Consider the following 24,306-nt stretch of genomic DNA (forward strand, 5'->3'; position numbering starts at 1 on the left):
CATGTAAACGTGATCAAATTAAAATGAGAGATTATACGGACAGGCGGGTACCTCACCAACCTGGGGTCCCGCACCTTCAGGTAAACAGGCCCTTAATTTTGATTAAATAGTGCACATAAAGAAGCTTTGCGAGTACACGTACATGAAGACAGAGATCCTATATTGCGGTCCGTTCAGTCAAAGCTTAACAAAAACAGTGGGAGAAGAAACTAAAATTAGTTTGAACAATCTTTCAGTTACAAGGGCTGTATCACGGCTGTCTAGGGTCACGATATAGATACGTATTCGGTACGTCATGTATCTACCTAGTCTGCTACACAGCCGTTTTTAGTGTCGTCACGCAACGCTCCTCTGTGGGGATAAGCGTTGCGTGACGACACTAAACACGGCTGTGTAGCACACTAGTATTTACCGTGTCTGTTTTGATGATAAGTTGAAGTTCTCCCATATGAATATCACCTCCCCATGCATGATACCAGAACTTTAGACACGCAACACGCATGCCTATGTACTTGCTAACGAGGCGAGCCTTCCATCCGGGCTGGACAGGTCGAGAAGTCTCCAGATACACGTAATGTCCTAAGTGATAAAACGAAAACAATAAATCAATATAATGCGGAGGTGAGGCGATTTAATGAAAGGCTTACAGATATAAACTTTTGGAGAATCATGTAGTCCATGGATATTAGATCCTCTAGATTTTTACCGGGAATTTTTTTTTTCTGCGGGACCTATTCGTTTCGGGGTTACCTGTTGTACGTCAACGAAATGTATTGATCAGCAACACATGAGAAGACAACTCGTTAAAAGGACTCGTGAGGACATAGCCTTTTTCCTTCAGTTGTTTTAACGAAATAAACTAAATAATATTTATAAAAATGATGGTTTCTATATTTCCACAGTCTTGATGTGACAGTATGTATAGTGCTTTAATGGGAAGAGAAGGTAAAACAAACCGCTTCGATTGGTTGTCTGATGCCGACCAGGCAATTAACTTTGACTTAAAGAACGTCACTCAAGATCAGTCAGACATCTTATTCTAGCTGTTAACGTTTGATTTTATAATATGTAATATACCAACCACGGCGTCCTTTTGTGTGGTCAAAAGAAGGTCCTGTGCCAGCCGTCGGCGTGTGTCCACTGCGGCGACGCCAGTCAAAATCATCAGTGGGATTATTGGTCCATCCACAGAAGCCTTTTTCAAAGTCACAGTCGATGTTCGCTGAGGGGAATGGATCAGTTAAGATTCTGGGAAGCCACCCACCTACCCCTCCCCTATCCAATGTTAACATTAACTTCTTGCATAGTGCAATATATTGGGTTAGGGGAGAGATACCCTGAGAAATAAAGCTGACATTTCGAGACGCCACCACTCGCCACCGCCAAATGATGTCTGAGAAACGGCAGCAGAAATTTCATACTGAAGACGCGTCACTACCCAGATCAGGGTAGGCAGAATTTGCTTCAACCATTCAGAAGAACCACGCATATCCGATTAGCGACGCATCATCAGTATGAAATTTCTGCGCTCGGTTCTTGGATATAATTTTTCGGGGAAACCAGTGGTGACGTCCCGAAATGTCGGCTTTTTTTCTCACGCTGGGGTTAAAGTTACATCATCTAGTGAAATCGAACAAAAAAGAGGGCTTCTTCAATCGTCATGAAACATTGGAACCTCCCCTCAACGGATACATGTTCCCTTGTTTTAACACCGCTTTATAACAGTCCGACCACCCTACAAAAGTTTCCTTTCTTTCCATATTGGACCAAGAGGTTCAGCTGTCGGTTTATGGCTACTACATTTTTCTACTTTTGAATTTTGGTAAACTACAATTTATTCAAGTTAAAATGAATAGTAATATGGAAAAGATAATTCCTACAGGCGTTTTATGTCGCTGTACTGGCGTTCTAACTGAGCAACGCCGCATCAAAGTAGTTGTTAACGAATATAATTACAGATCGCGATGACCGAAATCTCTTTAAATTATAAACGTTCTTTAAAAAGAGCGTTTAGTCCCAAGGACTTTGCTCGCCAAACAATCCTTTGAACACAGAAAAAATTTGTCTACACCTCAGCATACTTTGATCGGCAAACTTTATTTGTTACATTCAAAGCAAGAGGAAAATACTTTCTGCTTTTGTTATGAACATTAGTTTTCATGTTTAATTTTCGTTTAATACTTACCGGAATATAAGTCATATGATGACCACACTGCCGCGGTTGTTGGGGATTTTAAAGGTGCTCGCCTGATACATTGTTCTTTGCGAGTTTGCTCAAATGTTAACAGTTTTCCTGGGCAGTCCTATATCAAAATCAAAATTAAATGAGGGTAATGTTAAAATGGCTATAGTGAGGTGATTCTCAAGACAACTTTTTCCGCGTGATATAGACTGGGCTCGTTTTCCAGCCAGTTTAATTTGCACCCGTGCGCGAGGTAGCGTGGGCTGACAAAACGGCTAGTAAACCAACCTAGGTAAGAGACATAACACATGTGCGTTGCTTTGAGAAAGAAACGAGCCTTTTCGCCCTTCTCTTTTTGTCACTTTCTGCTTTTCTTAATCTCATACAACTTGACGGTTATTGCGCTTTGCGAATGACTAGCTACCAAAGATCCATTGAGGATGCTATCTAAAATCAGAGCTACACGGTAACAACGTTGGCCAGTAACTACTTACCATGGTATTACAAAGCTCAAATTTGATATTCTCTCCTTCGCAAGGTCTTCCGTTATGTTTAGGCCTGAAAAACGAAACATTTCGTTACACTCCTCTTACTTGTTTAAATGTCTTGAAAGGGCAGCGTGATGGAGTGTCATGTTGACAGAGATTGGATACTTGCATGACTTTGGGGTGCTTTATGGCTGACCTTGAATACTCACACAGGATTGTTACATTTTCTTGTTTTGAACTGAACTCCTACGCCGCAGGAACGCGAACATTCACTTAGATCGCTCCACCTACTCCAGCCACCATGAACCGGTTTTATAGTCGGCCTTGGAAGGGGAATGGTTGTATCCCGGTCATCTACTGAAACGCATTTCCCAAGACGACACCACTGTAAAGACAGAAATACTCTCTGTTTTTTTACTGTTTTTAATACACATCAAGAGGGAATATAATATATATTTATGTTACTGACCAAGTGTGAGGTCAAGATCATTAGATATTGGATTTTGCGTTTTGATGGCCCGTGAAACGAAGAAAAGAAACGAAACGAACATCAAACATCAAAGAACAAACAGCAATTGACCAAACACTTAGTTTAGTTATTAAAAGGATTTCTTACATGGTCAAAACAAAATTTTTGCTTGCAGAACAAAGTGGACTAATCCGAGTATTAACTAGTTCTTGTGTACTTGGGTATACGTGAACGCAAACCTTTGTGGACGGACTAGGGTGAGCATACATGTAGGCCAAGACTACGCGTACTCGAATTCGTCGAAGCTCGAAAGCACTTTCTTTTTCCGGAGGACTTGTCCGCTGATCAAGAGTAACGCGGTCTCTGGGAACAAGGCCTGAAAGTAGCCTGTTCACAAACCCTCTATTTCCTCTTTAGAGATCGTCGAGGGCGCGTATGAATATAAAAACCACCGGAGATTTAATCACCGCCAGCGCAAGCAGTCATTCTCACGCGCCGTGCTTGCTCTCGTGCTGTCGAATAGGCGAAAAATAAGAAAAAGGTCTGTGGACAGGATGGCGTGAAACGGGATATACTCATAACCTTTTGGCACGTGAAAAATTAAAACGAGTATTTTGTGACCAGTCTCCATAGCACTTATCTTTGTAAACAAAGAAATATCGTTCTGGTGTGGAAGGCTGTAAATACTGAAGCCACTTTTATCCTTTTACAGTCTTACATGGACTCGTGTGGGCAGAGCCCTTAATGGTTTTTTTTTTTAGTTTAGTACCTTGTTTTCACCACATTTGGTTCCTTCCAACGCGGGTTCTCTTCGCGTTTGACAGAAGCGGTCATTATAGCCGGAAAAAGAACCGCGAACGCACCACAACTCCGCACAAGGATCTCGCTTCATCTGTTAAAAAAATGTCGGAAGTAAACTTGTAAATAACATAACTATATATGAAACACTTCAGCACAGCGGAGCCATGGCGAACTAGAAATTCTCACTGTGACATTTTTCGCTAAGTCTGTGGTGCTGGCGTCTTCCCAATCCTTCTCGGTTAATGCAATTCGCTGACGTATCTGAGACGAACGGACGCGAAAACTCGCTCGGACCACGTGACCTGAAACGCAGAGGCCGTACTGGATAACGAGGACTAGGGACTAGCAGATAAATGTTGGAAAAAAAAAAAAAAAAAAAAAACCGCTCTATACACCTACCCGACTGCAAAACCTGGAATTCCTACCAAAGTCATGCTGACATTGTTGATCGATGGTATAAATCTGACCGGGTAGCTTTTTCAAATAAGGAAGCTCATTTCTGAAGGGTACATCGTCTAAACACCAAAGAGCACTACATGGAAAGAACGAAAGCAACATCCGTCAGACATTAAAAAAACCTAGGATTAACTCTGTCGAGGACAACTCGGAAAGAAGCTCTAGATCTGTATTTTCAACCGTTCCCATACCCACTCTACAACTTTTTTTGTCGACCGTGAGTCAAGTTGTGAGTTTTCGATTCCTTTTAAGTTCGCAAATCTCCTCGATGTAAAACCTTCCGTTCGCATCGAAACAATGCTTGCTTAGTCCACAAACTGATTGATAGTAAAACATGATTCGCCTTAAATTTTCATGGTCATCTTGCATTGGCAATAGAAAAATGAAATCTTGTGTAGATGAAGCAATGACACAGATATCGTCTTTTTCATTCTCTTACAAAAGACAATAAGTCAACTTACTTTAACTTTGATAAAAGGTCTCGCCGACTACAAGAGGACCAGTAAAACCGGTCAAACCGGGATCGCACCAGAGGTGCCATGATGCTTCCTTTGATGACGTCATTGGAGCAGTTATTGTTTACTCCGTCATGTTCCATTCCTAATCTGTGAATAGGAACAACAATCATGAATAATTAAAGACGGTCAAGGGTGAATTTCTGCTATCGCATTAAGCTATCGCATAATTTTGTGTTCGTGCGCACGTAAATTTTACGCGCGTAAACCAAATAGAGGCGATGCATGAAAGGTCGCGCGCGCCTATCGTAAACTAAGTTGAAACTCGCTCACCTTAAAGTGCAGTTATGACAAAAGAAAAAGAGGTTCCGACTCACAAACTCGTCGATAACTTACGTATGTCCTGTCTCATGCGCGATGATAAATGCAGAAGCAAATCCATCTTCCTCGTTTAGTGTGCAGCTTCGAAGACGATAGCACATACCATGAACTGGTGCGTAACCTGTTGACACAACATGGATGGTGTCGAATTTGATTATTCAAGGTTGATAATTATAAACGAAGTCCGATTGAGGTAAACAAGTTGATTCAGAGTGCAGTAAAGTTTCGCTACCATATGCTATATGCCCTCCTCGCAAGCACCGTTTTAAGAAAGCAGCGTTGCCAAAACACCACAGATTTAGAGCGCAGTTTTTGCTTACTGAAAAAACGCGAAATCATAAGAACAAACAGTCTCAGTAAACTCTAACATGGGTAGATTGCGTACCTGACGGGCCGAAGTCCTTTCTGCACAAAAAGAAAAAGAGAAGAAGAGATAGTAATATATAAGGAAAGTCAGTGACTGAATCGCAAACACCGTACTAGTTAGATTTCTATTCTAGGTCCGCAAGAATGGCAAATAAATACAAAAAAATACTAGTTATATTAAATATTCGGAATAACTTCAGTAAGCTAAGAAACATATGTTTTGTAAAAATGAGTGTAAAAAACGCACTTTGTCTGCGTTAGACGCTTTTATGGACTCGTTACCTTGTTAAGAACACTGTTTGATCATAGAAATCCTTGGTAACCCTGTCATAGCCTTTCCTTGTCTTGTAGCCCCAGTAACAAACGCTTGATAAACTGTCCATTGGCTTTCCATTAATTTTGATTTCTTTCTGGGATGTAAAAAGGCAATGTAAGCTACTTCATTGGACAATACTAAAAACGAACTATTTTTTTCCTATCCTTATTTTTGAGTATCAACTGCGTCAAGTTTTAATTTTTTTTTTTCTGACAATTACCAACGCCCTACTGTAGACAAACTGATATTTGCGAAAAATTTACGGTCAAGAGAAGAAAATGATAACTTCGCACCCAAAACATAGCCTGGATTTCAGTCGTCTAACTGAGTTGCAAACTCCCGAGAGAGACGTCGCCTCCCTCGGGAGTGTGCGACTCAAGGAGCCAGGGGTATTTCATGTTAACCCAAAACTAAGATTATTAATATGTTTTTCGAAAAAGGATAAAAATGGCAGATCGCGAGGAAAGAGGAGATTGCGACCTCTTTTTGAAAAGTAGATAGAATGGCATTGCTTCGACTGCAAAAAAGAGTGGACGACGTTCTTTTGGGGGAGCGTTGCGTGACATCCAAAAAATGGCTGCGAGGGAGACTAAACAATTCGTTAAATCGAGGTTTTCGAAATAAAGAACCCTCGATATAACAAACAAATTTTCACAGTCCCTTGGCACTTCGTTAAATCGAAGTTCCACCGTAGCATCATAATAAGACGAGAAATAGCTCCAACGAAGAGGTCCTATAAAGCATGTGTGGTAATTGTCTTGTAACGGTCTCCCGATAACTTCCACAGTTATGTTCAAGCAGAGCGTTGTAACATGACAAAACGCTAAGAATTTAGAGCAGAAAAACAACACCTTACCGGATCCTTCTCCAGAAGAACTAGCTTAACGACAACAAAATATACTGGAGCGCCGATTGATTGGTGTTGAAATAATCTGGAGACCTGTAACAAGAGAAGGTGCCTAGTCATAACAATCCTATTCCTCAGTGTAAATTCTACTTCTGTTAACATTGAAGTAGAACCTCGCTCTCTTTTGTCTCAGCAAACACACATGATTACGTTCAGCAGCATCAATACAAAACATTAGCTCTGGTCAAATCACAACACAAACAAACCAATAATTACTCAAGACAAAGATATGGAGCGGTTAATACATTGTAGCAAAGCGCAGCAAAAGCTCAGGAAATGGTACCTGACTAAGGGCTCTTACCAAAAGTCAGGAATGGCCGACCGAACCATGGAAAATGAAAGATGCTTTTTTTCGAAAGGTTTCGCTGAAAACCCAATTCTCCCCTTATTTCTACCCAGCATACTATTTACTGACAGATTGACCTGGCTGGACCACCAAAGGTGGAACTTTCTTTAAGAGACTGGACTGCTATGCGCTCCAAGGCTAGCGTTCTCTGATGGCAGAGAGATTGTTACGCCAATCAAAAACCGTAATGGTGAAAAACAATGAAATCCCGAAATAGCTCTCCAGATCAAGTTTTAAACCGCTCATGACATCAGTATTAATTTCAAAAGCCTTATGGCGTTACTATAACTGACAGTACTCACAATGTTCATCAAAGTCAAGATATATTTCTCCGATTTTTCCTTGCCATGAAACTTCACTACAGAGCTGTCCGCTGTTGCCATCACCTCTATGTACTTGGGCCTTGTCTTAAGCATGTCTGGAAATTTCATGTTGGGAAGCGACAAAGTGCCTGGAAGAGAGACAAATATGTTACCAATTGCAATGCCAGATGTGCTTTTTTATTTTTTTAGAATTAGCACATAAAGAAAAAGCAGTAATGAAAAATTCTAGCAGCACCCCAACGTAGCCGCCCTTCCCCCAAATTTTCGAGTGTCTTGACACTTGAATACGTTAAATCGGGATTCTACCTTATATGAGAGGCTGAAACCAACTTTCTTTTTTAATGGACCATTTTTGATATATTAAAATTCATACTTGGCTCCGAGACTTAAGGGAATAAAACAAAAGAAATGTATTATTCATTAACTGAGCCTCAAGATGATTTCTTTTGTTTTATTCCCCCAAGCCTCGCAGCCAAGTATGAATGTTAAATAATATTTAGATCGATATCATCATCTCTGTAATCATCTACGTCATCATCATCATCATCATCATCAGAAATCATCATCATCATCATTATCACATCAACCTTAAGCCTGAGACAACTAGATACTAGAAAAATATGCACAGTCGAAAACAACCTCAAACCCTCTGAACCGAAGTCAAACTATTTCTTAGAAAACAAAACGTGCCAAGAAGGCACTGTAAAATAGAACTTGATTTATTCAATTTAAAAGAGTTACTATCACCAACTTGGAACGGTGATGAAGACTCGTATCGGATTTTCTGGGTCTGTTTTCACAGGTATATACTTCTTGTGTCCATTTACATGAAGAATTTTGTTCGTGTCGAGATCTTTCACGAACCACGTGTGAGAAGTGTAGGTATTAACTACAACATCTTCCTTTGGGGACAGGTTTAAGAAGAAAAGTGTTTCGCCCTCTTCGATGTAAAACACCTGTGGGATACAGACAGAAATAAAAAAATATCAAATGAAGAAATAGTTATATTCGCAGTGGGGTGAGCTAAGTAGGTGGGGCAGATCACTGGGCCCGTTTCTCGAAAGGCCCGATAACTTTTCGGGTCCGAAGGTAAATTTTGAAATCAAAACCAGTTGAATAGCAGCACATTCCTAGCTCACAAACCAGCCAATTTTGCTTCGTTAACTGATAATTTCATTATCAATTTCAATTTCATTAATTTGATTATTGAAAATTTGATCTTGAGTGCGAACCCGGCAAACATAAAACAGCTTTCAGGCCCGAAAAGTTATTGGGGCTTTCGAGAAACGGGTCCCAGGGTGGAGTTGCAGGTTCATTTCCCGGCACTGGACTCAGATTCTTAAGTAGCTGAGGAGTAAGACAGTGTCTTTCAGTCTGCCCTCGAAACGGCCAGACCTTCGTCCGGCTCGGATAACCGCATGAAAATAGCGATCCTATCTCATGTAGGAGTCGTCAAACAGTACCTCTGTAAGCAGTTGAGTGGCAGATTACGTTTGTTGCGGATACACTTGAATCTTTACGATAATCGCCTAGGAGTAGCCGGCCAGTTTTTAGGTTTGCAACTACGTAGGCCGCCATGTAAGTGGTTTACGAACTATTTTGTTTGCAGAATTTGCACGAAAATTTAGTTTAGTAGGGGGGTACTCGACTAATATTTGGGTATAGGTGGAGTTCCCCTAGGAGAGAAACGCTCTTGTTTTTGGGGGTTGTCAATTACTCGCCCTAATCGATCTGAAAATTAACGTTAGAGAAGAAATTAGTTGTAAATGATAAATGTTACTTTAACAGCAGGAAGGAACTCTGAAAAACTTTAATTGCAATAGGTTTAAATCTTCTTTAATTTTGTCCATCGACTCCTTCTCCTGCATTTGGTTTGTTACTGATTTTATCCATTCATTAACAAGTTTTAAGCGCTTAATTTAAGATGGCAAGCGGGACATTCTGAATGTGGCTAAAATTCGTGACCAAGCTCTACCTTTAAGGACAAATTCAACACAACTCTGTTGCACCAGAGAAAAAACTCAAGGGACTTACCTTCACGAATCGGTTTGATCTATTGATAAAAGTTAAATGACTGTTGGGCTGAGAAGGTTGAGTGGCCGCAGGAAGCTTGAGACCAGCTGAAACGCAATGGAGAAACATTATGATCGAAGACTTGGGGTTGATGTTAAGGGAGGCAATAAAAAAGTATTGACTTTCTTGAAGTTAGACTTGAACACTAGTCAACTCTTCCCAAGCAAACCACGAAAGAATAATCCAACTAAAAAGGACTTTTTAGAAGTCTATTCTGAAGTTTTTTACTCATAGTTTTCGGATGCTGAATTGCTACGGAATGCCGATTACTACCAAGAGCTTGCTTTTAGATTAACTGGTAAAACTAAACTTTCATAAAAGATTATTCAATTAAACAGACGGTGATAATCACGCAGCGAGAGGCCATTTCATAAGAGAAACACCGGGTGCTTAATCCGTTAACTTCTATTAATAAATTTCAGTTGAAAGGGATAATTTACTCTTAAACCAATATTAGCCACTTTCTTATCAATCAAGTCCTAAAGAGTATTTCAAACATTATACTACTTCATGAGAAATTTCTGTAACTTATTTGGCTCAGAGCAGTGATATTTCAGCCTAATATACCTACGTGTAAAAATTACAAACCTTTTGCTGGTAGTAGTATAAACAAATAATAGCATGATTTGTACGTGATATTTGGCCTACATACCACTCGTGATACCGTAAAATTCCGAAAATAAGCCCCGGGGCTTATATTTTTCAAAGGCCCTTTTTGAGGGGCTTATTTTTGGAGGGGCTTATATTCGGAGGGGCTTATCTACGGAAGGAAATTCGCGTTTCAAAATCGATTGGGCTAGCCTTATAGTTGGAAGTAAATTTACCGTTTTTGCTTTGCTTTACTTTGTATTTGAGGGCAATTTTCCAAGTACAACCCCGGGGGCTTATATTTGGAGGGGCGATTTAACGGAAGGTTTTTCGCGTTACCGGTTTGGGGGGCTTATATTTGGAGGGGCTTATTTTCGGAATTTTACGGTATTTCAAAATTGTCTCAAATTTCACGAGCCGCTTACGTACACCAATTTCGAAATATCACCCGCGTGGTATTTATGCCAAATATCACTACAAATCATGGTATTACCTATACTAATCGGACGGTGAATAGCGCCCTCTCACAGACGACACTGACTAAAATCAGCACAAAGTGTACAAGACAAAAACATAGAAATCGCTTTACAGGCAACGTTTAAAAGCTTTATAGTGTTAGAGTCAGTAGCGGTTTTCTGCACTTTCGCGTTGCCCATAATAGAGACCTTTTTATTCGAGGACTGGGCACGACTCCAAGGACAAGTAGGAAAGAACGCTGGGAACGAGGTTGAGATTCCACTCGAAGAAAAGACACACCTCAGAAAGCTTCATATTATTCACATTTTTTTCTTTTTAACCAGAAAAGTTAGGACGATAATTTTTATTGAGGGAGGCTAAGTCCTCTCCTGATCTCAGAATGATAAAACTTGTGATAAAATGTTAAAAATTTGATAACTTGTTTCCGCCACGTTTATAGTCGATTAAGTATCGTATTACTCACGTGGAACAGTGATTTTAGCGCGATATCGGTTTCTCATAGTCGTTCCAGTGGGTGGAATGAAGGTCTTTTTCCTGTTGATGAAGAGTGGTTTTCCTGTATCATAGTCTTTTGCTATCCATTTGTGCACCGTAAAAGTGTCTACGTCTTGTGATTGCCCATCTTGCAAAATTCGGAATAACTGTTCCTTTCCGTAGTTGATATAGTAGATCTGTGACATAATTGAAGTAGTAAAGATTAACACTGATGAACACTGATTGGTAGATTGAAAGATTGATTGGTAGATTGAAAGATTGATTAATTCAATAATTAGCTAAAGAATTGAGAGACTGATTCTAGAAATGCAAGTACAATTATCGGTGCAGTTATGGACAAACACTTTTTTAAAATTAAAATATATTAATTAAATATGGAGAGTCAAAATGATGATGACAAAGTCACAGCCACCGGAACATGACTTGTTCTTTTCCTAGTTCCCAGGCCCTATCATTCCGTTCGAGTCACGTGATCCGAACGTTCGTATCGATACGTCACCGAAATGGCATGACCAAGAAGAAAAAGGTATAATTATATATAACTAATTACCTAATTACCTAAATAACTAATTACCTTAACTGCACGTCTTGCAAGATTCATGAGTGTTATGTACGAAGTTTGAGAAGCTGCCGCTGTATCGACCAGCTTCTTCTCCACTAGGAAATAAAAATTTAGCAGCATTTGCGGAGATCAAAGTTTTTGTTCACGTACCGAATACAGAAGATCATTTGAGTGGGTTATTACTTAGCTATAAGCACACATACAGAAAAGTAATTTTCTCGTAGCTTGTTTCTTCCTTTGTTTTTTGTGTCTATACGTGATTTGCATCCATTGTTTTTTACTGCTATTAAGCGTTCTGATTGAATAAAAAGCACTGAAGAGATCATTATAAGATGATCTCTTCCTAAACAGGTATGCCTTTCCTTTCAACCACTCCGGCAAGTTGAACCGAACAATTTTCGTCGGGTTATGAATAGTGAGCGGGTTTCCTTACGGCAGTCGATCGAGGAAAACCTCTCTTATTTTATAAGTTGAACTCTATCAGTATTTTTTTCTTCGTTATTAAAGGAAAACGCCGAAAACGACCAACCGGATCTGGAGGTTGGAAGCTTTCTGAAAGGTAAGGTTGACAATGATGATGACATAGATGATGTACGCTTGTTCGTTTGTTTTGGTGGTTTTAGAGGATCAATAGATCATCATTCCTCTCAAGATAATGACGCCCCTTTTCTAGCATTACCCCGGTTTTTTTCTTCAGTTTGTTTCATTTTCCAAAGCAAATGGTATCAACGTAATGTATTCATTTACCATTGCGAGACAGTATCATACAAACGTGCAATGAACCCTGTATTAACCGGAAATCCGAGGGGCTCTTTCTATACTGGTTCATTTAATGAAAAATATGGAAGAAAATGATAAGGACTCTATAACATACATGTCCTGTAAGGTGTCCGCTTCATGATATGCGTCCTTCATTGCACGTACGTTGACATTCTTAAGAGATTAGAATTTGGATTACGGGGAGTTACTAACCTTTCAGTCCTCTTCTGAGATAGTCACCGTCAAACCTGTCAAACGACAGATCATGAAGTTGGTTGCGGCCTAGCATGCCCTTACTGTACATCAAGTGTGGTCTACCAGGTCTGGTCCATCCCCGTTGAGCTAACAGACTTGTGTTCAACACGGGCTCGATGAAGATGGTGTCATTACCCAACTCTATGATTCCTGCCTTAGAGAAAGAGCATATATTCGACTCTTAGAAATCACTATTATTAGAGACCTTGAGATTTTAAAGGTGATGTTCTACGAGATAATTCGCAACGACGATTTTTGGCGCAACACAGGGTTGCAATGTTGGTACAATGTTGCAACCATTCGAAACATTGTTACCAATGCTGTGTTGCGCTAAAAATCGTCGTTGCGTAAGTCCCGTGTAACATCACTTTAAAACGAGGACGACTAAGAGAGCGAGATATTCGCAATACTAAGTAGTGGGCGCGCATGAACCAGCGTCATTTAGGTTGGTTATAATTATTTGCTTGAACAGTCCATACAGGGATTTATCATTATATTTTTGTCTTTAACAAGACGATTAACGCGAGACCGACTGATTTTCCCTGTGCGTCTGTGCAGTGTTTGAATAATGATAGGGCTTTGCTGTAAGTCACAAAAAGTGTGATTCACAGTTCCTTGAAAATCCAGAGCCAAAACCCGTGTCAATATCAAATATAACTATATAAAGAGAATCATAAGTTAATTCTTTGGTATTCGGTTTATAAATGATAAACGAGTATTAAATAATTTCTTAACGTACGGTAAAACCGCAACAATAAGGTGCAACTTGTTTTTTACAGCAAAACGAGTTGAAAAACGATTTTGCGCGATTTACCACCCATGTTTAAACCTGTCTTGCAACAAATCAAGTTGTCGCAGGTTGCGCAAAATTGTTGCAGAAAGTCGAAAGTAGTTCTACTTTTTGCAACAAAATCTGTACATGTCGCGCGTTTTACCGACCCAAGGCGAACTTGTTTTACAGCAAGTGAAGTCATTCCCATATATGGCGCAAATCCCGCGCAATTTCATCCAATCAGTAGTCAGTATTCAGGCAACCTGCCACAACCGGATTTGCTGAAAGACAGGTTTGAACGTGATAGGTACAACGTGAACATCGCTATTCAACTCGTTTTGCAGCAATGTTTCGAAACAAGTCGCACGTTTTGTTGCCCATTTTACCGTAGCTTAAGATGAGATCAGAGTATGCATAAATTAATGGTTTCTTACCAGTCCATCACAGTCACTTATGGCCACACTGGTGTGAAATGTCTCAGCTTCTCCGACTAGGTAACACTGATCCGTCACCGTTTTCGTTTCAATACTACCGTCTTCTTTATGGCGCTCAACGACAAAATCAGATCCGAAAAGCTTTGTGTTTAGTCTCAAAAAGAGTTTAACAGTCTTTCCCTTATAGCTAACCTATAAAAAATAATGAGAATTTTACTTAAATAATGAAAGCGTGAGTCTTTTAGAAACTGGCAAAAATAAACTTAATCACACCAAAAAACCATGAGCTAGCCCATTCTATATTCATTGACAGTGGCCGGTAAAACAATCCCGAAGAGGAGCAATTGAACAGTCAATTAAAATATTTTCGTTAACACATCGCAATTTATTTGTTAAAGAATTTACGGGCAAAGTGACAGCTAGCACGTGTATCTGTAAAAGACAGAGATTCTTTAAAAAGTAACACCAGGTGGCTTTTGCTTTGGGGCAGCGTGATTATTTAGTCAAATGAGAGAGATTTGCGAAAGCTTGTACTTAAAACCACAGATTGTCATTTTCATTGCTTAAAAATCGTTACGTTTCTCATACGCTGTTATTCAAGGTAACTTGTTTTGATTCTCTTTGTTAAGAAGTTTTTTGGACTTGCATGAACACGGAAGCTGCTAACTCGTTAAGGTCACAAAATCTTATTCGAGCGCGGACCATTTCCCAGAAACAAAAAGACTTTTAATTTTGAGAAAAAGGAATCATGTTTTTAAATCAAGTATTTGTTACACCCTTGTCGTTGTGTCCACTTCATGGTAATATGGTATACTACTAGATTAAACGAAAAACATAGATGTTTGACCGCGGTATATGTGGTTTCTAATAGACTGCTGTTCCTACCTGGTATGTTATCGGTCCAGTCTCTTCGCTTGCGCTTCGCCGACGGCGTCGATGGTTGGATAAGGTAGTCACGTGGTCTTTAAAGCGACCTCGATCATCCAACTCTGTTGGGTAAGTGATATCAAACTCTGACAGCGAGTTGATCAGGTGCTCTGTTGAAAGTTTTAAAAAAGTAACAATTATCATTTAGACAAAGGAGAATCAGCAAGGCCGCTTTGGACCCCTTTCCCAATTTCCGGAAAGTACCTTCCTGATCCCTGGACCACCTTTAACCTCTCAAAGCATCAAGTTCACGGCAAACCAGAAACGGTAACGGGAAGATGTGCTTAACGACTGCTTATGTATCCGAGAATGATAATGTAATAAAGTTCTCGCTCAAATTGTACATGAACCTAAACGTGAAAGCACACGTCTTCACCATGTAAACGACCAGGGACCAAAAGATGGCTAAAAAACGAAATAGTCGAGCGGTTTGACGTTCGCCGTAAAAAAACGTGAACCTTTGACTCTTTTCTTTGTATTAGAAGAAAGTTCGCTAGCCCATGATGTCGCTTTAACCTTGGGTTATATATGGTTTTAGCCGTGGAGGCCTGGTGCCTTCCATAAAGATCTAGAGCTACTTTTTAACCAATCAGAAGTACAACATAAACTTCGCTCAAACCAACCATGACCTGGTGGCATGAATTTTCCCGCCCTTGGCACCGGTCTTATGTCTGTAATTACGCTGATAATGATTTCACGACAATCGATGAAAAAACGTCCTTTGTGGCGTCGGTTGATAGAACGGCGAGAGCATTTTTTGACTCATTTTAATGTTGGGACTGTCGCTTAACTTTTGCCTTTGCAACCTGCATATAAAACGGTCTTATTTTGGCACACTATTCTTTCTTCCTGAGCGTCCACTAATTGGTTGCAAAGATTCATTGCTTATAAAAATGTGTTTGTTTTTTGTAGTAGACACATTAAGAGTCCTTTCAACGCAAAATGAGTTTATGCCTAATCCTCTTAGCAGACTAAGCTCTAGTTGTCGGGTCTTTTTTTATCTACCTGTAGATGTCAGTGTAGTGCGCAATTCTGTAAAGTTTTTTTGACGGTTGTTAAAAACCTGCACCATCCACTTAATTTATATCCGATATCCGGACCTCACGAGGACTAACAAAGCCACTAGGAGCTCACTTTGAACGACACCATGCTTCAGTCGTCGGAGATTTCAGCAGGCTTCTCAAAGATTACGTCTGGCCAACTTTTCAACTGTCAGGAAAATTCCGGACTACCAAATTTTAGCTCATATCTGGGACTGTTATAAATTTTCTTATAAAGCTATTCATGCGAATTCATTATTCCTTCGACCGTATGCTGTCTAGGCTCGATCACCAGCCGCTGTCCGGGAGCCCGCACTCATGCTTCCTCTTCGGGAAGGATCAAAGACCGGACCCTTGATTGAGACAGCGGGACTCGAGTCTACACGCGCGCTGCCTCGATCCATGCCACTCTGTCTCGCCAATGAGTCTTTTTGTCTTTAACATTTGGCAGTGATTTCCCTTGAGTGCTTGTATCAAAGATGTGGGGTGTCTCTCGAGAATATATCGGGATCTACTTGTACGTGGACTTGAAGTCCCCAGAGAAGAAAGTCAGGAACGATGTGGTTTTAAGTTCTTTTTTATACAGAGGCTTAAAACAAACCCGTAAAACTTTTCCACGCAGATCTAGTTGTCCTTCATAGACTTCATAGCCAGACTTCCCAGCCACATCCAATAGCGTTTAACGCTAACGCTATAATATGCGCCTCAATCCATAGACATTCCAAAAAATCTTAAATGGTCTAGGATAAATTTGGGACAATTGAAGCGGGTGGCATGCTTCGGATGGTTCCGCCAGAAAATATGAATGGCGTTGTTTTTAAAAATACTTTTCACTTCCTTAATTCCAGATAAACGATTTAGTTGTTCATCACGCATTTTGCGAAAGGGACAAAAACTCGATCGAGTAAAACACACCCACTAAGTAACACAAAAGAACCGAAAAACCTGTTTAATGCACTTGGTAAAGAACGAAACAGAGTATAACAGAGATCAATTTGAGCTGGAAAGCCGCGCCTTTATTGCGCTTTCCTTCGACCGTCCGCGTCCTATAGTATGAGCTTTCCCCAAAGGCGCGAAAACCAACATTTCAAACCGAGTTAACGAACCCAAATAAAGAACAAAACTCAGTTTTTTATAAATTGAGCTACCTAAAAAGTGACACAAAAATGGAAGGATTTTTTACTTCAGTTCTCCTTTAACGCCTATGAACGGGCAAGGGACAATTCCAAAACACAACACATGAACTCACGATCAGCAAATGTTTTACTATTACCAAACCATAAAAAAAATAAATTCCAAATGCTGAGGATGACAGGGTTGGTGGTCAGGGCCACCGAGGAAAAAAAAAATCTACTTCGACGAATATTGTTACACTAATAGATCCGTAAAACTGGTGATAAATAGGGGCGAGATAACAAACTATAACGAAATTTACATACAGCACGTAACAAAGGAGCGTAATTATCGAAATACCGGAGAGCGAAAAGGAAAAGAATACACGATAACAAATAAGTGAGAAAGCGAAAAAACAAAAGGAAAAAAAAACTTGCCCAAACAGTCTGTTTGATAAAACGACTGCCATGGCTATCTATTATATTAGGTGCTTATAGCTTTTTAATTTTGCACTACTTCTCTTGGGTCAAAACCGAATGTTAAAAACAGAGGTCATTTTCATTCATTGCAGTCTGAAGGAGCGAGAGATTATTATCATTATAGGGAAAGGCTCGGACTGGAATTGAAGTAAGTTACAAGTCATCTATTGCATTGCTTGACCATAGTTAACACTGTAGTGTCTTTGTTGCAAGGCTTAACTCGGACAACTGAGAATTTCTTCGGGAAAATCGAGTCCTAAAAACAGATTTTGCATCTCTTTGCTAATCCAAAGAATCAACACGCCGAGTAGAGATTAAATCTAAATCTAGATATTTGGGATTCACGATCAGTGCGTTCCTTTGGACACAGCGGCTTGCCGGTGGAATATGGACTTGCCATGTTCTTGTCGGTTCTCGCCAATTTTGCTGGTATCCAAAAGGATCCATTTTCGGTTTTTCGTTTCTTTCTGAGATCAAAGATGTAACCTCAGATCCTCCTAAAGAAATGCAGCCTAAGTGAGGATCACGCATTCAAAAAATTTATATACAAGTCTCTCTTTGTACAATGATTACAGTGTTATTGCCTAGACCTGCACCAAGTTTTCAGTTAAGTGAAGGTTTGTTATAAGAGAAGCTTATAAGGGAAGGTGGTTGACACATATTGCTTTCTAAAGAAGAATGGCTGAGATTGTTTGCATTTCTGGAATCATTTATGGGGCTGTGCATGTGCATGAATTCAAGCCCACCTGTTGAGTTGTATATGCACAACTGAGATTTGTTTCCACAAAAATTTCAAGGATCGTTTTGTTTCTTCGCCTGTGGGATGGATGCACGGGTTTGATCGCAGCTGTTCACAGTATTAATAACGGGAACATGGTTACATTCCTACTTGTTCACTAGCCTGATTATGAAAGAACTACTTTATTATTATATAACAGAACGAGTTCAAGGTCGTCTGGTAAACAAATGATCAGTATTTAATAAACGTGTGTTTGATCTTATGAACATGTGACATTTGCTAGCTGTTTTTAATAATTCATGCATGTAGAACGTTGCAAAGGCATAGTTTTATCGTTTCCTTTGCCCAAAAATGGAGATTTGAGAATGTAGCTGGGTTTTCATTTCTTTGGTTGAAGAGCAGCTCAGAGTAACTTTAAAATTATAATGCAGCAGTGTACAAGAGCATGATTTTGAACGCAGGCAACTCAGCTAGAGGCCAAAAACCACCGGTCCACCGGTGGTGGGTAAAGATCTAAAACGAAAAAATTCTGGATTTTTCTAAAGTTTTTTTTGCTTAGTCACCTCCATGTTTTTCGTCCCCTATTCACCTTTCAACACCAGCTAACAGCAAGGTTTAATTGTTCTAATCATCCTGACATTTTTCATCAGATTTCACACGTACGTTTTGTCGGCTAATGACGTCACTATTTAGTGTAAAGCGCAGAAGTTCAGACCAAAAGTTGTCAAATTTTCACTTCTTAGAGTTTTTACTTTGCTAATGCGCCAATTTGTTCTTGGAAGTTAATTGAAACAGTTAAAAGGGTTTTAAAAACGGAAACATGAGGAATTGTCGAAGGCATTTTACTAAGACGAGATTTTCAACAAAGAGGGGTTTATTATCTTGAGAAAAATGAACAGCTTTCAACAGTTGCTTTTTTTTTTGTATCATTACCAACTTTTCCACTTTATGGTATTTCAAATAGAATGCCACTACAAAACAAGAAGTAAGCGACGGCTACAGTTCCTTTCGTGCCAGCAACTTTCCGAAATTTGTTAGCAAAGGAAATGGTTCTTAAACGGACTTTCTCAGTAATACAACGACAATATTACAAGCTGCAAATAGAACTGGAGCTAACTGGCTTCAGGTAGTCATTCTCGATATCAACATTCTTACATTCTTACAGCCGGGTCTCACAGGTGGTCTTGCGACAATAGCGAAAAACAATCCTAATATTCTCCCAACCCCCTCCCCGTTTACGCCTGCTACCGGAAGACGCTGGGTAAAAGGAACATGGACGGAACATCTGCCGGTGAGCTCTGAGTATCACAATCCTCTACGATACACGATTTAATAGGGCAAGTGCACAAGTAACAGGCTGCAAGAAATTTCTGTAGTTTCAGTTTAATATTTAACCTTTCAGTGGTGTGAGCATAAACAAACAGTCGCCTTTTGTGTGCTATCTTAGTAGGTATCTAGTGTTGCATTTCCGTGAAGCAGGCGCTCAGTGCAGTGACCTTTTGGCGATGTCATGAAAATGAAGTTTGCATTTGCGAAATAAAAGGCTTTCAGTGGTGGTGTGCCAAGAGGAAAGGTTACGGACATGTTAATCAATCAGCTCCGACCGCAATCGTGCGCGGTGAAACTCTTTTGTAAGACACAGCCACGAGAACACTCGGGTGAGGCAAATTGGGGTTCTGTTTTCTAGTATTTAAACTATATGTACTTAGAAGATAGCTGTTGGAGTATTTTTGCAACGGGTTTTTACCTAAGGCAAGGAGAATTGCTTTTAATATGAAGATTTGTGCTAATCTGACTGAAACGGCTTGCAGACTTTAAGCAACAATCCGATCAAATGAATGACAGTAATTCTGTGACTACCACAGTCACTTCTGTCTTTCAGGAATTTATTCATCATGCTTACCTTGTTTCTCTGCTGCATTGAGATGACTCATTCGATCCTGCGAATCGTAAGAAACCCCTACCGTCAGAGAATGAGATGATAGAAATAAAAGCTTCCCACAAAAAGATGAGAATCTCCCGAAGCTGTGTGTAAATTGGCGTAAGAAAGGATAGCGATTGATATGTCATTACCTTTTTACTGCTGTCGGCGACTGTCCATACACACAAGTGCAGTATTAAACACACAGCAATGAGGCTCCACATATTTACAGGTATAAAAAAACACTATCCTTCAACTCAGCTCCAAAAAACCTCGTAGAACCGTGAGTCGTCAACCGATGTTTGGTGTTGTAAACCGCCTGTCTCTCAGTGTTGACCGTCTGTTCTCGAATTGTGCCGAAGGCCTTTCCATTACGTCATATCCGCTAACACCACGATTGGTTTATACGCGGATTACTGTCACTGAAACGAGATAAAAAACTGTCGTCAAAACTTAAGCGTTGCCAAATTTGCCCGTTTCCGATTCATGAAGTCAGGTTTATACGTGAAGATGTAATTTTTACCGTCAGTTAATCTTCTCACGTTCCCAGAAGTACCAAAAAATAAAATTTCTAGGACAGTTACCAGCAATAATTTCTCGACAGCGACAATCAAGGTACGTTCCATGCGAGGTTATGATGAAGAACAGGTCAAACTCTATGATTACGTTCGTCAGACCTGAGACACCTAACTTGGAAAAACTTGTATCACGTAGGTGGAAGTCAAAGAAACCTATGAAAGGTCAGAGAGTGTTACTGTAATGTTTATCCTTGTTTTCGTCAGCTTTGAAGTGAATTAGCTGGCAAACGTGTTTGGACAAATGGCGGACAGGAAAAACACTTTTCAAAAGCTACGGTGGATCTGACTTGGTGACACATTATCGACACATACGCCGGACAATCTGATTTGAAATGTTTTCCAGGATTTAAATCCACATGTGTTCCGATAGAGGAGCGCGGACGAAAAATAGGGAGAGGAAAACAATAATGAATAAATGAATACTAAAATTAAATGAGTAAATAAATGAATCATAAATAAATAAACAGAGGAGACTGAGAAGGGCGGTGGTCTCTACTCGTTATTTTCTCGCTCGTTCGATTTCTAACCCTTCTAGCATCGCTTCACTATCTGAACACCTGGAAAAGATTCCATAATTCTGCTGGTTGTCTTTCAAAATCTTCAGTATTTGTTGAGCTTTTAACTTTAGTACGTTCAGGATTAATAGCTTAAGCACCATATAAGGAGATATGGTTGGAAAATTGGTTTGAGTCGTGCAGCTAGATCTCCGTCGGAAATTGCGGTAAAATTGCGGGAATGGCCTGCTATTTTCTTAGCTGGAACTCCTGATAAGTGAACGTCGTATCCAGTGAAATCCATTTTGACTTTTCGCTGAAGAAACTCGTACTAGTAAAAAATTACCTGTATAACTAAGTTAACGGACTCTTGTCTCAGGGATGACAGTAGCCTTCCCAGTGCTCGTTACGCATTCCTCCCCAACGAACGCGGGGCAGGAACGCGTGACGAACTCCTAAGAACCTCTGCGTGGGAGGCTAGGACAACAGTGAAACGGTGACTCCAAGTGAAACGAATACGATTTGTACTAGCGGCTTTTGTGGTTAAGTTATATTATTTTATTTGCCAGTGGAAATCTTTTTACCGCCATGTAGCTCCTCCGTAAAACGTAAAATTAGCCAGCTAAAATTAAAAGGTCCAGGTCAACTAGACTGATTGTTTTTTCTATTTAGACCATGGGGCTGAATAAATGAGAATGCATCAACAAGAAGGCATGGGTCAGTGAAAGACATGACTCGAAGACATGGGTCAGTTTGTTATGGTTAAAAAATCAGACTATTAAACGGCAATAGCAATCGTTTTAATTTACATTACGTTAAATTTCAGTAAAAAAAAAATCCAGTTGATTCATGCCGATCTTAATTCCCTGTTTCCTGAAACACTGTTTGGGCCCAGCCCAGGCTCGAATTCTCGGAGGGATATCGCTGAATCGAAGGGGAAAAAAGATATTTTTTCGTAAGTATCTTGTGATTTTCTGAGCCTATGGCTCTTGTCTCAGCAGAATATATAGTCTCCTCATTGAGAATTGCACGGACCCCGGGGGCGGGGCACGGACGTAGGACGGAAATGTTCGTTCACGCCCCAGGTATTGAGTGGCGAGACACCGCACATCCTTTCTTTCCCAAGCAGGAAGTTTTCTTCAGCATGAAGTATTAAAAATAGTCTAAAAGAGCTAAAAAGGGTTGACTGGGATGTCTGTGGGCATCATATACTACTTGTTTTTACCCTAAAAGGTAATGAAGAAGAAAGAAGACTATTGATTAAAAATAATAAGAGTGTAGATTTCTGCCTTGTTTAACTTTGATAGTGAATGAGGTTGAGCGTATATATTTTATGTCAAGTAACGAGACAACGTATGGCTAGATTTGCCTCAGTCGACCTTACCTCGCCTTATTATTAAATCGGACGAAGGAATTTTTAAAAGTTGAATGTATGGCCGGCGCGTTATTAGGTTTAAAATACACAAGCTTTTAAACATTTTTCTGGTTGCACATGGAAAGAACAAGTTTAAAAGAATGCTCAGTTTTGGTACTTCTTGTGGAAAGAAATCTTTATCGCAGCCAATGCGATTCAGTAGCTTCAATTGTTTCTGTTATGGGAGATACCGATTATCATTATACGTTTCATATCATCTTATAGATGGACAGGAGCCCATCCTGAGATGGACTATTTTGTCTTAAGAAAGGATAATTTGGTGATCAAACCCGTTGAAAGTCTCAATAGAGAGCTTCTTCGAAGGCTTAGCAAAACTCTTTAAAATGAAAAAGACCTAAGAATTCCTAGTTTTAGAACTAATGCATTCTCATACTTTCATTCTTCGATGACAACTTGACTGTAAACTTAGCCCCCGTGGAATGGCCAACGCCAGCGACGGACGCAACCCTGGACTCCACCCTCGAGAAATGACGCCAAAAGAACAAAGCAGCAAAGAGATCCTATGAGTGAGTTCCAAAAACCCTCACTTTCAAAACGAGGCTAATTGCAAGGTTTATTTGAAAAAGAATAAAAAATCATATTTACATCAAAGGCTTCGCACTTAGCCTCGTTATGAAACAGAGGCTTGAGCCAACTCGGTAATGGCTTATTTCACATACTTCGTATTTTTAAATTAAAACAAGTAACACAGTCAAACCATTCCCAAAATTTGCTTCCAGTATTTACTGTACATTTGACCTCTATTGAATAGTCACCTCTTTTATGGGGACGCGGTCACCGTTTGAATTTCCCAAATGGCTAATTCTATTGTTATTTACCTCCGTTAAACGGCCACCTTGTTACACAACGGTAACTAAATGGTGTATTTTTGGTCTCAAAGAACTCTCGCTGGCGCTGAGCAAAGTCAGTGACTTGCTTCACCAAATTAGATGACCATACTGAATTTCTTTCTTCATGTTGAATGAGATTTTAAAATTGCTGATGATGTGCTTGATTGTAAAGACGTGCTCCCTTACGAACAATAATTACTGCAAAAATTTTTACTTTAGGCGTGAACTCCTCGGAACATCCAATACTTTTATCATACGCCGCATCACTCATGACTGTTGTTGTGATTAATAAATTGTAAATAGAGTCATGAAGTTTGCTCTCTGGGTAAATTTCTGCCACATTATGGGCTTTTTAGCAAATCTCTATTAAGCGGTCAACCTCCATTAAGCGGTCATCTGGCTTATTCCCGAGTGTGACCACTTAATACAGATTGACTGCACGTAACTGCAAATTATGGAAGTGCGTTCGATGAAGGGGGGGGGGAGGGGTGGGTAGTGAGTGGTAGTCGTAAAGTGGTTTAAAACATGGTGAACTTGTAAGATTGCGAAATCAAAATCAAACACTTTTATCAGTATGAATATCAGCAGTTGTCTTTATCAGTGTTATTGCTTATCCTCCCACTTTACAATTTGTAACTTTTTCATTTTTCCTCAAAAAATGAAACAGCGTCCTGTATTTTTAACATTTGTTTGACTTGATGATCCTCAAGATATTCTTTTGCACTGTTGTACGGTCAATAAAATTTGCTAAAAATTGGGCTGCAGAAAATTAAAGTAATCTGAAAAGTTCATTGCATTAATTAAAGTGTCAAAGCGTCCAACCTCGTCCCCAGGGCGCTTTTCCC

The 24,306-nt window shown here is 39.8% G+C and overlaps 1 protein-coding gene across 6 annotated transcripts in view; it reads right to left on the reverse strand.

The window, feature by feature from the left end:
* The window catches only part of LOC140933519 (A disintegrin and metalloproteinase with thrombospondin motifs 2-like), a 33,802-nt gene extending 13,380 nt beyond the window's left edge, over window positions 1–20,422 (reverse strand). For 3 of the 6 annotated variants that reach the window (XM_073383105.1, XM_073383102.1, XM_073383106.1), the window contains exons 1-22: window positions 20,277–20,422; window positions 20,107–20,143; window positions 14,791–14,942; window positions 13,906–14,097; window positions 12,658–12,853; window positions 11,698–11,780; window positions 11,092–11,299; window positions 9,525–9,610; window positions 8,242–8,446; window positions 7,470–7,618; window positions 6,771–6,854; window positions 5,881–6,008; window positions 5,618–5,637; window positions 5,248–5,353; window positions 4,858–5,001; window positions 4,340–4,472; window positions 3,909–4,031; window positions 2,880–3,055; window positions 2,677–2,740; window positions 2,186–2,303; window positions 1,082–1,222; window positions 413–579 (exon numbers count right to left, since the gene is read on the reverse strand). In XM_073383105.1, coding sequence (XP_073239206.1) covers window positions 413–579; window positions 1,082–1,222; window positions 2,186–2,303; window positions 2,677–2,740; window positions 2,880–3,055; window positions 3,909–4,031; window positions 4,340–4,472; window positions 4,858–5,001; window positions 5,248–5,353; window positions 5,618–5,637; window positions 5,881–6,008; window positions 6,771–6,854; window positions 7,470–7,618; window positions 8,242–8,446; window positions 9,525–9,610; window positions 11,092–11,299; window positions 11,698–11,780; window positions 12,658–12,853; window positions 13,906–14,097; window positions 14,791–14,942; window positions 20,107–20,143; window positions 20,277–20,348 — 2,784 coding nt within the window. In that variant the 5' untranslated portion in view covers window positions 20,349–20,422. Of the gene's footprint in view, window positions 1–412; window positions 580–1,081; window positions 1,223–2,185; window positions 2,304–2,676; window positions 2,741–2,879; window positions 3,056–3,908; window positions 4,032–4,339; window positions 4,473–4,857; window positions 5,002–5,247; window positions 5,354–5,617; window positions 5,638–5,880; window positions 6,009–6,770; window positions 6,855–7,469; window positions 7,619–8,241; window positions 8,447–9,524; window positions 9,611–11,091; window positions 11,300–11,697; window positions 11,781–12,657; window positions 12,854–13,905; window positions 14,098–14,790; window positions 14,943–20,106; window positions 20,144–20,276 lie in introns of those variants that run through there. The other 3 variants (XM_073383103.1, XM_073383107.1, XM_073383108.1) reach the window with 3 other exon arrangements.
* Between the last annotated feature and the right edge of the window lie 3,884 nt (window positions 20,423–24,306).

This window comes from Porites lutea, chromosome 4 (genome assembly GCF_958299795.1).
Source record: "Porites lutea chromosome 4, jaPorLute2.1, whole genome shotgun sequence".
NCBI lineage: Eukaryota > Metazoa > Cnidaria > Anthozoa > Scleractinia > Poritidae > Porites > Porites lutea.